Here is a 14,639-nt window from a genome sequence, read left to right as displayed (position 1 = left end):
GATCAGTTGTAAATCCCCTCCCCCGATATAGTGAAGACTTGCTGGCTGGCGCCTGTTTTTTTCCTTCATGTTGGAGGGGTTTTGTTGTTGTTGTTGTTGTTGTTGTTGTTGTTGTTCATGTTGGAGGGGTTTTCCACATTAAAATCCTTTGTCTCCTGCTTGTTTTCGTTCTTTGTCGTCTGATTTTCCTGTCGTATCTCTAAGACAACATAAATTTAAAAAATGATACAATTCATTCGGAATTTGAAATTTGACAAATTTATGTTTCATCAAAACAATCAAAAAAATTATTTAATGAGTAACACTTGTGTATAGTTGATCTGCAAAGTTTCAGCTGAGGAGTTGTTTTAGCTTTATGCTTTTTCTCGCCTGTGACACTTGTGGATAGCACGAATCTTGACGCAAACTGAATGATCTAGATAGGTGGTACACTGGTACGGGGTGGGTGGGGGGGGGGTGCAAAACAACCTTTTTAGCTTTCTACTCTGCCGTGTCTGTGATGTGAGTTTTTCTACAGATACGAGAGATTACGGGCCAAGTGGGGTTACGGGGTGGGAACGTGCAACCGTGGAGGTTTATAATTGGAACTAGGCGAGGAAGGGGTCCACCCCCTGAGATCATTTGATCGTGTAGTTTCCATTAAATTTGCCTATGTTCATTTAACTTATACAAAAGTGTTCAAAATGGCCAAGTATTTTAAAAAATGAATTTTAGATAATATTCACAAGTTATAAAAAATGTTCCTGAAATTAAAAATGACTGCAAATTTGGAAGAAAAAAATGCAAATATTGGTCATAGAAATTTTATGAGCAAATAAAAGTGCATCCATATGCAATCTTTACAACCAAAACACAACGGATGTTCATTAGATTTTACATGCGCCCAATCATAGAAGTTCAGGTCCGTGTAAATTGTGCCAACCCAGACAAGTTGTCCATGCCTCCCCCCTCATCATCCTATCGCCGGCTCCTCCGCGGCCTCTGCCTCTGCTACCTGTGTCGGCAAACGCTTCAACATCTTTGCAAGGACCGCTTACATGACCTTTGGCACATCGGGATCCAGCTCGTCCATCTTGGTGGTCAACATTTTGGTTTCCTCTAAAGCAGCCGCGAGCTCAAACCTCCTCTCTTCGAGTTTGGTCTTCTTTTTTTGAGCTTTGTCTTTTTATTTTTAAGGTTGATCTTTTTCTCCGTCGCCGCCATGAAGGTGTCAAGGCTCTCCGCCTTCTTTTCCTCCTTGATTCCATGGCGATCGACACATTCCTGCTCTTTATTGTCCAAGAAGCCCTCGAGCTTCTGCGTCATCTTGTCCGTCGCCCCTTCTCGCAAACCTTCCCCGGCTTTGCATCAGGTCTGCGGGAATTTGAAAGCCAAACGTGTCTGCGAATGTTTTGCCATCACATTGGATGGCAACAAAATCTGAACACGTCGGCCAGGACGTTTGCATGCATTTTAAGGCACGAGATGCCCAATGTATGCAGTGCTCAAAGGGGACAACGAGCTGAGATCACGTTAATCTGAGTTATTACACACTTACAAACTTACAGTGCTTAATGGTTACTACAAATAAGTAGATTACCCACATACACCATGCAAACAAGCTACTTCTGCTTCTTAGACGGTCGGGCAAATAGTAAACAACGCTGACACATTAAGGGATTCATACATATCCCAGTTACAGACTTCAAACTAAAACTTGAAAGCAAATAACTCGATCCACCGTGAACAACGAACTCATCATCACCAGCCGGAGCTGAACGATCGACCGACACCATGCATGCATATGTTTGATTTAGGAGTCCAGGTCCGACCATCTGATGTCCACCTGGCCGAGGCTGGTGTCAAGATGGAAGTTGTTCCAGATATGGGACGAGGCGCCCACCTCGTTGTCGCAGCCGGCGCACTCATCAACTACCTTGGCGTCTATGCCGATATTGGAAGTGTCGAGGATGCGGATTCCCCTTCCGCACCGGGCCCCGCCCGCGTACCACTCCGAGGACAGCGACACCACGAACTCATCGTCGCTGTGGTACTGGCCGTCGCAAGACGCGGGCCCACCGCCCCCCTCTCCTTCCTGGAAGCCGTTCACCGTCATCACCGCCGGAACGTTCTGTCGAAGCTCGAACTTACCTTCCGTGGGGTGCCTGGAAACGGCACACGACACCTGCAGAAAAACTAGGACAATGCAGAAAATCACCACGGCATTGGTAGTGCTTGCCATGATAAATGTGTAGGTGCCTGCCCTGTGCGCTTTTCTTGCTTTCTCAAGGCTGTTGGTTGGAGATTTTCTGCATTATATGCGCTCGTGCTGCAGCCTGCAGACAAAGCGAGGGACAACAACACGAGGTGCATGCCGTCCTCGTGTGTCTCGTCTAAGAATCCCGTCAAAGGCGTGCAGACAAAGCAGCGCCTCACTCCTGATGTCACCAATTCTTTACTTACGAAGGCTTTTACGTACAAATAGATCCATGAGTAAATCACAAAATCGAAGTGCAAGGGTTCCGAGCGAAAACCGCCCATGCCACACTGAATTTAATTTTTATGAGTCAATTCAACTTAGAACTTTTTCTATGATTAACACAGACCCTTAGAAGCCTCACTGTCAAATTTGTGCACTTTTTTAGTTGGTTTATTATTTTCTAAACATTAACTAATATACCGGCCACTAAAAAGATCAGAATGCAATTTCGTTCAACATACCACTCAAACGAGCTCCGAAATTGATGAAAATTGGTTTGGTGTTTTCATAGGATCCATGTAGAATGGTAAAAATTTGAGAGCATTACGACAAAAACTTGATGCACTTCGTGTACAAATCGAACACTCTCGGACGAATGTAAAGCCCCACATGCCACATTGAGTGTGGAAAAAATTTCAAGGTCAACCAACAAAGTAGCATTCGATTCACATGCAAACTTGACATGTTCCCTCTAGAAACATAATTTCTTTCTCAGAAATGGTCCTGTGCGTAAGCAATCTGCATGAAAACTTCCACGAAACATTATCATATATTTTACCACAACCTCTGGGGGTCATGTCATGACTCCATATGAATTTTCATGATTTTTGGGCGTCGATTGAATTTTTGAGAATTACTAGAACACTATTACCAATTAGCACACAACACAAGAAATTATTTACTCTGTGACTCTCCCACTATTACGACACAACATGTTGCTCAACATAAGTAATGATTTTCTTCTAAAATATTCAGTCCATGTTGAAAATTGAAGATACTTGTTTTTACCTGCTACACTTTTCAATAACAATCACTTTATGTGTGCACACGTGTTGGAAGTTTGAACTATTCACATATACACTAATGTTGGTAGTTAGAAGTGTGTTATAGAGTGCACTGTAAATACAGGTGCATTACAACACCATGTATCCAATGTCCGGGAGATATTTTTATCATGAAACATGTGTAATATGAACAATCGAATTCCTTGTTAATTCAGCAAAATTTATAGTGAAAATCGAAACATCAGATCACCATGCGTGCTAGTAGCAGCGAGCTGTTACCTATGGCATATGTACCAACCTTGAATTCCGATGGCATGACCCTTGAGCACATTTATCACCGGTCACAATCCCTGAAGCGAGTCTAACTACCAACATAAGTTTGTTTTGAAATAATTTATATATTCAAACTGCTGGCGCCAAGACCTTCAGAACTAGACCAATCTTGGATACATTTCAAACACATTTAAATTTCAACATTTCACATTCCCTATGTCGAACAAATCCGCTTCACATGAAAAATGTGAAATAAACAATTTTCAATAGAAGTATGTGAAACAACCTATTTCACTAGAAACCTATATTAACCCAAATATGGAACTGAAATGAAAACTTGTGAAACTAATTATTTGAAAATGTATAACGGTTTATTTCATTAGATTGAAATATGTTATTTAAAAATGTGCAAATAAAATAGATTTGATTTTTGTAAAACGAGCATGTGAAAAGTGAAATGTAGGTTCTGGAAGTGAAAACAATATGAAACTGAAATTTCAACTTGTGAAACTGATTATTTCGGACATGTGCAATAGTGTATTTCAGAAGAGTGGAATATGTTATATAAACAATGTGCAATTGATATATATGTGACTTTTGTGAAATAAGCTAGCTACAAGTTTCGAAAGACTGAAATATGTTATTTCAAAAAAAAAATGCAATTGAAATAGATGTCATTTTTTGTAAAACAAGCCATTGAAAAGTGAAATGTAGGATCTAAAAGTGAAAATCAATATGAAACTAAAATGTCAACTTGTGAATCTAATTATTTGGAAATGTGTACTAGTTTATTTCAGATGTGTGAAATATGTCATTTTAAAAATGTGCAATTAAATAGATGTGATTTTTGTGAAACAAGCTGTGAAATGTGAACTATAGGTTCTGAAAGTTAAAAAAAAAACTGAAATGTCCACTTTCGACACTCATTTTTTTAGAAATGTATAATAGTTTGTGAAATAGATATGATTTGTATGAAATTACAATTTATCATTTTGAAACTGATTATTTCAAAATGTGAAATATTTCTTTGAATTTAAGCATGGTCGAAAAATATCCAAGATTGATCACATTTGAAAGGCTTTGGCGGAGGTAGTTCAAATATATATTTTCACAAATGAGTATATGGATTAAAAGATAGACATCTTTTAAATTAGCCAAGGAGAAATAAATTGTTGGATTTATTATGTGGGAGAAGAGAGAGTGATACTGCCACGCTGTCATGCATGCATGTCAAGTAGACTAAAAATACGGAGGTAGGAAATCCAGAAAAGAAGTGAAATACAAAGATATTAGACCCACATAATGCTAGATGACATCTTTTTATGGGAGCCCACCGTGCCGGTACCTAGTGTCACCGTCTTATGGCTGCACTCACCGCCAAGACCTCAAAAAAAAAAAACTCACTGCCAAGATGATTATCATTGTGACCCCACCTCCCCCCTCAAAAATAAATTACAAAAATGTGAATTGCAGAAAGTAATGTCAGCAAGGTGCAGGGGGCCATTGCCCCCCACCCCGGCGCTTCAGAATATAGTATTTATTGAGTAAATTTACTCACATATAATATGACTTCACTCTTCGAAATGCAGAAGCTTAGTAAAAGGTGGTGACTTTGCTAAAAATAGTACATATGAGGTACTTGCGACTAATGCATGGGTCGAGGTATCTTAGTACTTAATTAAGTAGGATCAACTGCCCCGCCATTCTTGCTGCATGAAACCATAGGTGGCAATAGAGGCAAGTGATTAGGCCCAACCTAAATGATGAAACCTTGGCTTCTATAGGGTGCCTATGTGTCAATGAGAACCTAAATGATGTACGCTTAGGCTTTTAGGGTGCCTGGGCGTCGATAAATCCTAAATGATAAAATCTTAGCTTTTAGGATGCCTCGGTGTCGACAAACCCGAAATGATGAGACCATGATCTTGTTCCTTGCCAATAACCAACTTTTTGACCAAAATTTCCCCCTACTTAGAGCGAAACATGGCCCACAACGATGAGGTCGGCAGTTCGGGCGGCAGGCAATTCTGGGAGTTGTCCCAGGAGATGGAGGAAGAACCTCACCGCTATGAGGACGCCATGAAAGACACCGATCCTGACTACACAACCCCTAGTGGCGTCGGGGATGACACCACTGATGGTGCCGCCGAGGATGCCACCACTGATGATGGCGGCACACACACAGATGGCAGCCAACCGAAGAGGCAACGAAAGGACCGGCGCCCGAGCGTGCTCGGCACCATCAAGGAGGAATTTACTGAAGTGAACTCCGATGGGCATCCAACGACGCCCAAAGAATTAGTCAAGGGGTACTCGGTTCAGCTCGGGTGCATTCTCCGGAGCACCGTCTCGATCAACACCGAGAACCTAAGGCATAAGGACGAGGGAATTTGCGCAGCCTCCTCTTCATGAAGCTGCACGAACGATACAAGTTCCCCGCTGACTTTGCAAACATACGCCTCTCAGGGAATAAAGTGAACAGTGCCGCCCTCACGAGGATGAGCACGGCCCTGTCTACTTGGAGAAGCACGGTGAAGGCAATGATTGAAAAAGGTGATAGTTATGAGAAGATCAAGGCGAAATATCCTTTGATCAACGAAGATGACTATAAGGAGTTCAAGATCAAGTGCGAGAGCAGCGCAACCTCTGAATCAAGTCAGTGGGGGAAAGAAATGCGACAGTTGAACTTAGGGGTCCACCAACTTAGTCCCGGCGGTTACAGAGTGGCGGAGCCTATATGGGACAAGGAGGACGCGGAGCGTGCCGAGCAAGGCCTATCGCCCCGCTTCGAGAAATACAGTGACAAGTAGACCAGGAACTTTGTCAGGGCTCGGTACAAGGAGGACCCGGTAACAAAGGAGCTTACCACGGATCCAAAGACCAGGGCGCTTGAGCTTGTTCTGGTAAGGAATACACCCCCGGTAATTAGCTCCATATGGTTGCATTCTAATTAATCGCCAATATTTCTAAATGGTTCACGTTCCCTCTGCAGGACAATGAAAGCAGTAGCGCGGGGTCGTCTCAGAGCTCCCCTTCCAACACCCCTTTAAATAGGGCGTTGAACATAATGAAAAACAAGGATAAGCTTAGTAAGACGTCGTCAGCTGGTCGTGTGGCCGGCAAAGGCTTGTCCACAAAATGGTCGTCATACTATACCGGTGGTGGGCGAAAGGAGAAAAAGACCAGCTCAGGAAGCCAGTCGCGCAAGGTTGAAGCACTCAAGGCACAAGTGGCGCGGATTCCGGAGATTATCCAAGAGCAAGTGCAACAACAACTGGGAACGACGCTCACCGCCATGGTGCCTACGTTGATTCAGGGGCTGACGACGTGGATTGCGGGCGGCCAACAGGGGCCTCCCCTAGTTCCCAGCTTCACGGCCAGCAACTCACACAACGCGCAGGCAGCGCCATTGGTGTCTCCGGCGGAGGCGGTATTCGTGTCTCCGGCGCCGGCACGGGCATTGGAGCTTAGTGCACCCGGGTGTACGCCGGCCGGCACCTCGCCAGCAAGCGGCCCCTCCGTCAGTTGCACGCCCGCCATTGGCGGTGCCTCGACATTAGTCGAGATCGACGGCATCACGGTAACTAAGCCTCTCGGCCGATGATTTCATGTCTTTGCCTTTGACTGGGCATCCCTGACGCCCTACATGTTTTCGCAGGGCGCCGCCGACGTTCCTTGCACTCTCCTGCACTTCATGGGCGGTGAGTTGGTCGATGTCACCAAGGACAGAATCGTTCAACCGGGCAACCCCGTGTTCCACGGTAATCCGATGCCACCCACAGTGTACAGGGTTGAACTGGTTCGGGTGCTGTTAGGCTGCGACGAGTTGTTACCTCCGATTTCACCCGCTGGGGCCAACAAAGAAGATGAGATGACCCTCACCTCCTGTGTAAACTGGTCCCTGCTATGGCTGAAGAGCCAGATTCGTTTGGGGGAAGGGGACACCACCCCACAGACAAGACCGCCAGTCGTTCCGGGGCCAAGCCATGGCAAGAACGCCGCAACGCTACCGGACATGTCGGACATCCCTATGGCACGGGTTCCGGACATGCATATGGCACAGGATCCGGACAACGACAATGACGGCGGTACATTTACCAACGTTGATAAGTAATTTGCCGAACATGGGTACGGTGACGAGTTCTGCGTGCCTCCTTCTCAAGAACCCAACCAAAACGACAGCGATCTAGCTGGTACAGCGGAGAAACCTAATTGCAACAGGCGTCGTCTGGCGTTCAGTTCTCAGGAGACGCCTCCAGCTGCTGCCTTCACCGAGCCTCAGATAGCCGAGGTGCGAAATATTATCAGCCCCAACACGCTCAAGAAGGCGGTCTGTGAGCAGAACTCGATCCCATTATAGCAGATCAAGAAGAAGGGATGGAAACGAAAGACTAACAAGGGCGTCGGTGCGAGCCAGCCGGCACCGAGTACGATCTGTGCTCAGGACGGGTCACCTTCACCTAAGGATATCTCGAGGAGGGTGCATGTGGCGGGTAGGGCGATGCTACCGACAAATATTCTCAATGCTGCAACTGGTGCTATGCGGAGTCTGCATGACAGTGTTCTTTCTTTGGAGAAGCGGCGTCTCTCCCAGAACGATGTTGCATACCCGGTTTTCGTGGCCAAGGTGCCAGAGGGCAAGGGCTTTGTGGATGGCCCCATCGGGGGTATGATCATCCTGCGGTTTGATGACATCTTTGCTATGTTTAACCTTCATCCGTTGCACTACACCTTTGTCGGGCTGTTTTCGCTGAGTATGGAGATGCGGATCATCCGAGACAAGACCCCGGACATCGTGATAGTCGACCCCTTCTACATGCGTGCCAAGATCTTGGGCAGCACTGGGGACCGGCAAGTCGCCAGTTCACAACTCGAAGGCGTCATTCTGGGAAACCCAGATAAGGATAACTTCCTCGTGCCTTACTTTCCCGAGTAAGTCATCCCCTCACCGCCCCATAACATATGATTTCTTAGATTTCGATCGTTCTTTTTCTTCCTAACATTCCGTGTTTTGTGCAGTGACACACATTGCACACTCATCCTCATAAGCCCGAAATATTCCATGGCCAAGTATTTCGACCCGGACTGTGACTCCAAGATAGACTACACAAATATCAAGAAAGTTCTTGATGATGCTCTCCTCGGCTACGCCACATCTGGAGGCACCTTTAAGAGGCCAGTTCGCGACGTTCTCCTGCGTCAAGCAGCCGCCTGGCGGTCAGACGGATGCCTACTACGCCCTCCACACATGCAGGCGATCGTACGGGACCATAATCACCTTCTGCTACCAAATAATCTCAAAGATTGGGCCACAAGCTTGGCGGCAATCCAGGACGCGGACCTCTGACAAGAATTCATTCGCATCCAATCGGAGTTTGCAGAAATCATCCATCAAGATGTCCTTCGTACCTCGGGGCAGTTCTACCTCAGAGATCAACCGTCCAACAGTGAGATAGACACAACGCTACAAATGCAGGCTGACAACGCCCGCGACTTCATGACCATCACGAAAGACGGCGGCTTCATCCACGCTCCGGTCCCATGAGTCGAGTCGAAAGTAGTGATGCTATTTGTAGTTCTGAAACATCGATTAGCTCATGTTGTAATTAAACTTTAATGAACTTGTATGTCTCTTTGGTTTGGACAGTCGTTCAACTTAGATGTAGTCGACGCTATTTATTAGTAGGACCATGAATCATGCTATTAATGTCTTGCTTTTCTCTTCCGATCCTTTTGTTGCATACTTATATATTGCTTATGTATTGTCTGTTGTTTGGCTAGTGCATAGAGATGCCGTCGTATGTCGTGTACAAGGGTAAGGTTCCCGGAGTCTACGACGACTGGGAGGAGTGTCGGAGACTGGTTCACCATTTCAGCGGTAACAGTTACAAAGGGTACACCACTAGGGCGGAGGCGGAATCTAGATACGCCCGCTATCTAGCGGGAGAGAGGAGGGAGCATTGGAGGAACCGGATGAAGACCAGTTTCATCGCGATGACCGCAGCTCTCTTCTATGTGATGGTAGTTTAGATGATCGATATCGACTTGTAATGTGAAGACAAACTCGCTACTCGCGGTCTCGAGACTTGTAATGTTCTATCTTTGTTCGGTCTTTTGAATTCGAAGACTAATATGATGAATTGTATTCGGAGACTAATCTTCTATTGTATTCGATGAATCTGCTGTTGCTGTGTGGTGCTGTCTATTTCTGTCCAATAATATATTTTGTAACCTGTGCAAAAATCAGAAAAGTAAAAACAATACCTAATATTCATACTAATGGCGCATCACCCCAAAGTGCGCCATTAGTATGCCAAAGGATACTAATGGCGCATCACCCCACAGTGCGCCATTAGTATGCCAAAGCACATGGGTAAATATGGCCCCCTGGGAGGCATACTAATGGCGCATGTTGGTCTATACTAATGGCGCACGACGTGGTGTACCATTAGTATACTAGATACTAATGGCGCACCAGTGGTTCGCCATTAGTAGGCAAAACTGGTGCGCCACTAGTAGGCTTTTTCCTAGTAGTGTCCATGATAACATGTCATGTTTCATGAATTACAGACGAGTTTTCGATTTACTAGAATTTAAAAATTAGGTATCTTAATGTTTGTGGCCGAATGATAGTGGTAGGGTGTTTGACATTCATTCTCATTTCTTGCATCCATACGTACGTGAAGTTGTTATCTAATAGATAGTTTCCATATCTACCTATGTTGTTGTGTTGTAAACAAACTCTGCAAATCCCTGGAGATATAGATATACGAGGAGGCTGGCCAAGGAAGGCATTGAGCCGCCCGGTCCTTTATACTTTTACAGGCGGCAAGAGATTTGCCTCTTCATTTAAATAAAGGAGAATAGAGTTTAGAGTTTTACAATGCACTCACAAACAAATAGCACAACAATTACTCGTACAATATGATGCTTCGGCGGTCACCCAAAGTTTAGCATCTTCAAAATGTTGGTTAGGAGTATCGCCGATGGTGCATTTTTGTGACAGAATATGCGGATGTTTTTGTCGTTCCAAATGGTTCAAGAAACGAGCATGGGGAGGGAGGCCATTGCGTGTCAGTTAGGATTGTGTCTGTCGGTTCCTTTTTGCCACCACTCGGTGACGGTTTCATCGAAATGCCAATCGGAGGTGTCCCGAAATTGATGAAGATTGGCATAGTGTCTTCATAGGATCCATGTGAGTGTGGTAAAAATTTGAGAGCATTGCGACAAAAACTTGATGCACTTCATGAACAAATCAAACACTCTCAGACGAAGTGTAAGGTTCGAGCAGAAACACCCATCTACCACATTGAGAGTGGAAAAAAATTCAAGGTCAACCACCAAAGTAGCATTTCATTCACATGCAAGCTTGACATGTTCATTCTAGAAACCTAATTTCTTTCTTCAAGCGACCCAAGTTTTTTCACAGATCACTTCCTCTCTAGCTATTACAGCCAGTAGCTAATATCTAGGTTCAATACCACAAAATTTTGAATCCGGGAATCAGCAAGAAAGGATATCATGAAATAGAACCAGGGGACCGGAAGAATTACAGCGAGGCAAAGGAGTTTACCCTCTATCCTCACCATCCATTATTCCGTCAAAGTTAATGCAAGAAAATTTCTCTTTTCTGTTTCCCTAAAATAAAAAGACAATTAAACTCGAAACTTTCCATATCAACATCACATAAGTACTATAATGTGAAAAGTTTTGGATTTTTTAGCGCAACATGTTATGTTATGATCCAAATTCAACTGTAAAGATAAAGGCTAACTTCTGACGAGCGAGCAGAGCGAGACATGGGTCGGTATTGACCTAGGTCACCTGTGTTATATATATTGTTTGTAAGCCGCCACACGGGATGAGTTGATCAATGTAAATCCCTGATGTTTGTAACATCCCCTGATTAGTGAAGATTTGCTGGCTGGCGCCTGTTTTTTTCCTTCGTGTTGGAGGGGTTTTCCACGTTAAAATCACGTGTCTCCTGCTTGTTTTCGTTCTTTCTTGTCTAATTTGCCTGTAGTATCTTTAACACAACATAAATTTTAAAAATGATACAGTTCATTCGGAATTTGAAATTTGAGAAATTTATGTTTCATCAAAAAAATCAAAAATATTTTATTCAATGAGTAACACTTGTGTGTAGTTGATCTACAAAGTTTTAGCTGAGGAGTTGTTTTAGCTTTATGCTTTTTCGCGCCTGTGACACTTGTGGATAGCACGAATCTTGACGCAAACTGAATGATCTAGATAGGTGGTACACTGGTACGGGGTGGGGGGTGGTGCAAAACAACCTTTTTAGCTTTCTACTCTGCCGTGTCTGTGATGTGAGTTTTTCTACAGATATGAGAGATTACGGGCCAAGTGGGGTTACGGGGTGGGAACGTGCAACCGTGGAGGTTTATAATTGGAACTAGGCGAGGAAGGGGTCCACCCCCTGAGATCATTTGATCGTGTAGTTTCCATTAAATTTGCCTATGTTCATTTAACTTATACAAAAGTGTTCAAAATGGCCAAGTATTTTAAAAAATGAATTTTAGATAATATTCACAAGTTATAAAAAATGTTCCTTAAATTAAAAATGACTGCAAATTTGGAAGAAAAAAAATGCAAATATTGGTCATAGAAATTTTATGAGCAAATAAAAGTGCATCCATATGCAATCTTTACAACCAAAACACAACGGATGTTCATTAGATTTTACATGCGGCCAATCATAGAAGTTCAGGTCCGTGTAAATTGTGCCAACCCAGACAAGTTGTCCATGCCTCCCCCCTCATCATCCTATCGCCGGCTCCTCCGCGGCCTCTGCCTCTGCTACCTGTGTCGGCAAACGCTTCAACATCTTTGCAAGGACCGCTTACATGACCTTTGGCACATCGGGATCCAGCTCGTCCATCTTGGTGGTCAACATTTTGGTTTCCTCTAAAGCAGCCGCGAGCTCAAACCTCCTCTCTTCGAGTACATTTTGGTTTCCTCAAATTTGAGTACATTTTTAGTTGATTTATTATTTTCTAAGCATTAACTGATTTACCGGCCAGTAAAAAGGCCAGAACGTAAATTTCGTTCAACATCCCATTCAAATGTGCTCCGAATTTTTTATTTATTTTTTTGAAACGGGGGCAAGAGATTCGCCTCTTCAATTAAATAAAGGAGAGTAGAGTTTATTGTTTTACAACGCACTCACAAACAAAATGGCACAACAATTACTCATACAGTATGATGCGGCAGCGGTAACCCAAAATTTGGCATCTTCTAAAATGTTAGTTAGGAGGATCGTCGATGGCGCGCTTTTGTGACAGAATATGCTGATGTTTCTCTCGTTCCGAATGGTCCAAGAAACACGCATGGTGAGGGAGGCCATTGCGTGTCAGTTAAGATAGTGGTTCTCGGTTCCTTTTTGCCACCACTCGGTGACGGTTTCACTAGTAGAAAAGAGGGCTTTGGTTCAGACCGGGTCAGCCCATTAGTCCCGGTTCAGTCCAGAACCGGGATCCATGGGGGCATTGGTCCTGGTTCGTGAGGCCAGGGGCCTGCCGGGCCTCGTGGGGGCATTGATCCCGCTTCGTCTGGCCCCTTTGGTCCCGGTTGGTTGGACAAACCGGGACCAATGGGTCTCGCTCCTGGCCCACCACCATTGGTCTCTGTTGGTGGCTTCAACCGGGACCAAAGGCTGCCCTTTAGTCCCGGTTCATGCCACCAACCGGGACCAATGAGGTGCCTATATATATATATATATATATATATATATATATATATATATATATATATATATATATATATATATATATATATATATATATATACGCCCTCGCCCGCGAGCAGAGCACTCCACTGCTTTGTTTTTCTCTAGCCGGCGAGGGGAGGGCTTTGTGGTGCTCTAGCTCACCTCCTATGCACATGAGGTGTTCGATGAAATGTCCGGACCACACTACTTAATATTTCTTCTCTCGAAGCTCGACCTCTGAGCTCCATTTTCCCCGAGATTTTTCTAGGTTTAGCGGTCTGTCACGTCCCGTCCCCGTCTTCACCGCCGTCGATCTCCCGCGCCGATCTCATCACCGGCACCACCGTGGTGAGCCTATTGTTCTTATCTTCTTTCTGAAAGAAAACAAAATTCTTACTTCAGATAGATACTTGTCTATTTTTCTTACTTTTATCATTCCTTGTTATTATATAGTGCGATGGTTCTGGTATCTGCCCCCGTCGGCCCTCGTCCTGTCTATGATTCGGATGTGGTATATATATTATCTTTTTATAACTATTTGGTTCATTTATTGTTTATGACAATTATGCCGACCAACATGACATAGATTTTATTTATGTAGGAGGTGGTTGAACCGGAAATTCTAGCCGACCCTATTGTCGAGAGGTTAAATTTAGTTGAAGAATAAAACAATTACTTGAAGGAAAAAACAAAAAAATTGAGGAGGAGAAGATGATATTGGAGTTGCATGTTGCGGATGTCGTCGATGATCACAAGATCAAGATGGATGCAATGCGGTTGAAGATTAGAAAGATTAGAAAATATGCCATTCATACTGAGGCTTGGTATCATTATGCCATTGGATCAATTGTTACCTTTGTTGTGATTATGATCGCATTTGTTGTTGCATTGAAAGGTTTTACATAGTTTCAATGTATGGTTTAATTAGATGCTCTGGAGAGCTATATGTTGTTCAATTTGAACTATGTATGTACTTTGGTCAATAAATGCATGAAAAATAATAAATGAAGTCAGAATGAGTTGAAAATTGATGATGTGTCTTTGAATGGTGCGTTTTGAACACAGAAAAACTATGGAGTTCAAATAAGTTCAAGAAAATGAAATCCCTTTGTAACAGACGAGTTTCTGTGTGAAACCCTGATACTTCGAATGAGATTGTCCGTTTTGTACACGAAGTGCATCCAGTTTTTGCCGTAAGCCTCTCTACTTTCTTGCACATGCTATGTGGGTGAAATGATGACACCATGCCAACTTTCAACCTTTTCAGAGTTCATTTGTATTGTTTTTCAATTTCAGGGTCTTATAGCTTTTTCATAAAGAACTTTTTTGTTACAAACTTTAATAGCAAAAAGAATTATCATGAAATAAAATAAATAAGTGATTAGAAACAAATTAA

General features: G+C 43.7%; 1 protein-coding gene across 1 annotated transcript; it reads right to left on the bottom strand.

Moving 5' to 3' along the window:
* Window positions 1-1,792: 1,792 nt before the first annotated feature.
* LOC123064464 (putative ripening-related protein 7) lies at window positions 1,793-2,221 on the bottom strand. The gene has a single exon (XM_044487943.1). The coding sequence runs from the start codon at window positions 2,219-2,221 to the stop codon at window positions 1,793-1,795; it is 429 nt and encodes a 142-aa protein (XP_044343878.1).
* Between the last annotated feature and the right edge of the window lie 12,418 nt (window positions 2,222-14,639).

Source organism: Triticum aestivum, chromosome 3B, assembly GCF_018294505.1.
Source record: "Triticum aestivum cultivar Chinese Spring chromosome 3B, IWGSC CS RefSeq v2.1, whole genome shotgun sequence".
NCBI classification, from domain to species: domain Eukaryota; kingdom Viridiplantae; phylum Streptophyta; class Magnoliopsida; order Poales; family Poaceae; genus Triticum; species Triticum aestivum.
The sequence above is the reverse complement of the archived record's forward strand: the minus strand, read 5'-3'. Positions and strand labels throughout refer to the sequence as shown.

Excerpts from the sequence above, each read along its gene's own strand:
- LOC123064464 (XM_044487943.1), bottom strand. The coding sequence starts at position 2,221 with ATGGCAAGCACTACCAATGCCGTGGTGATTTTCTGCATTGTCCTAGTT.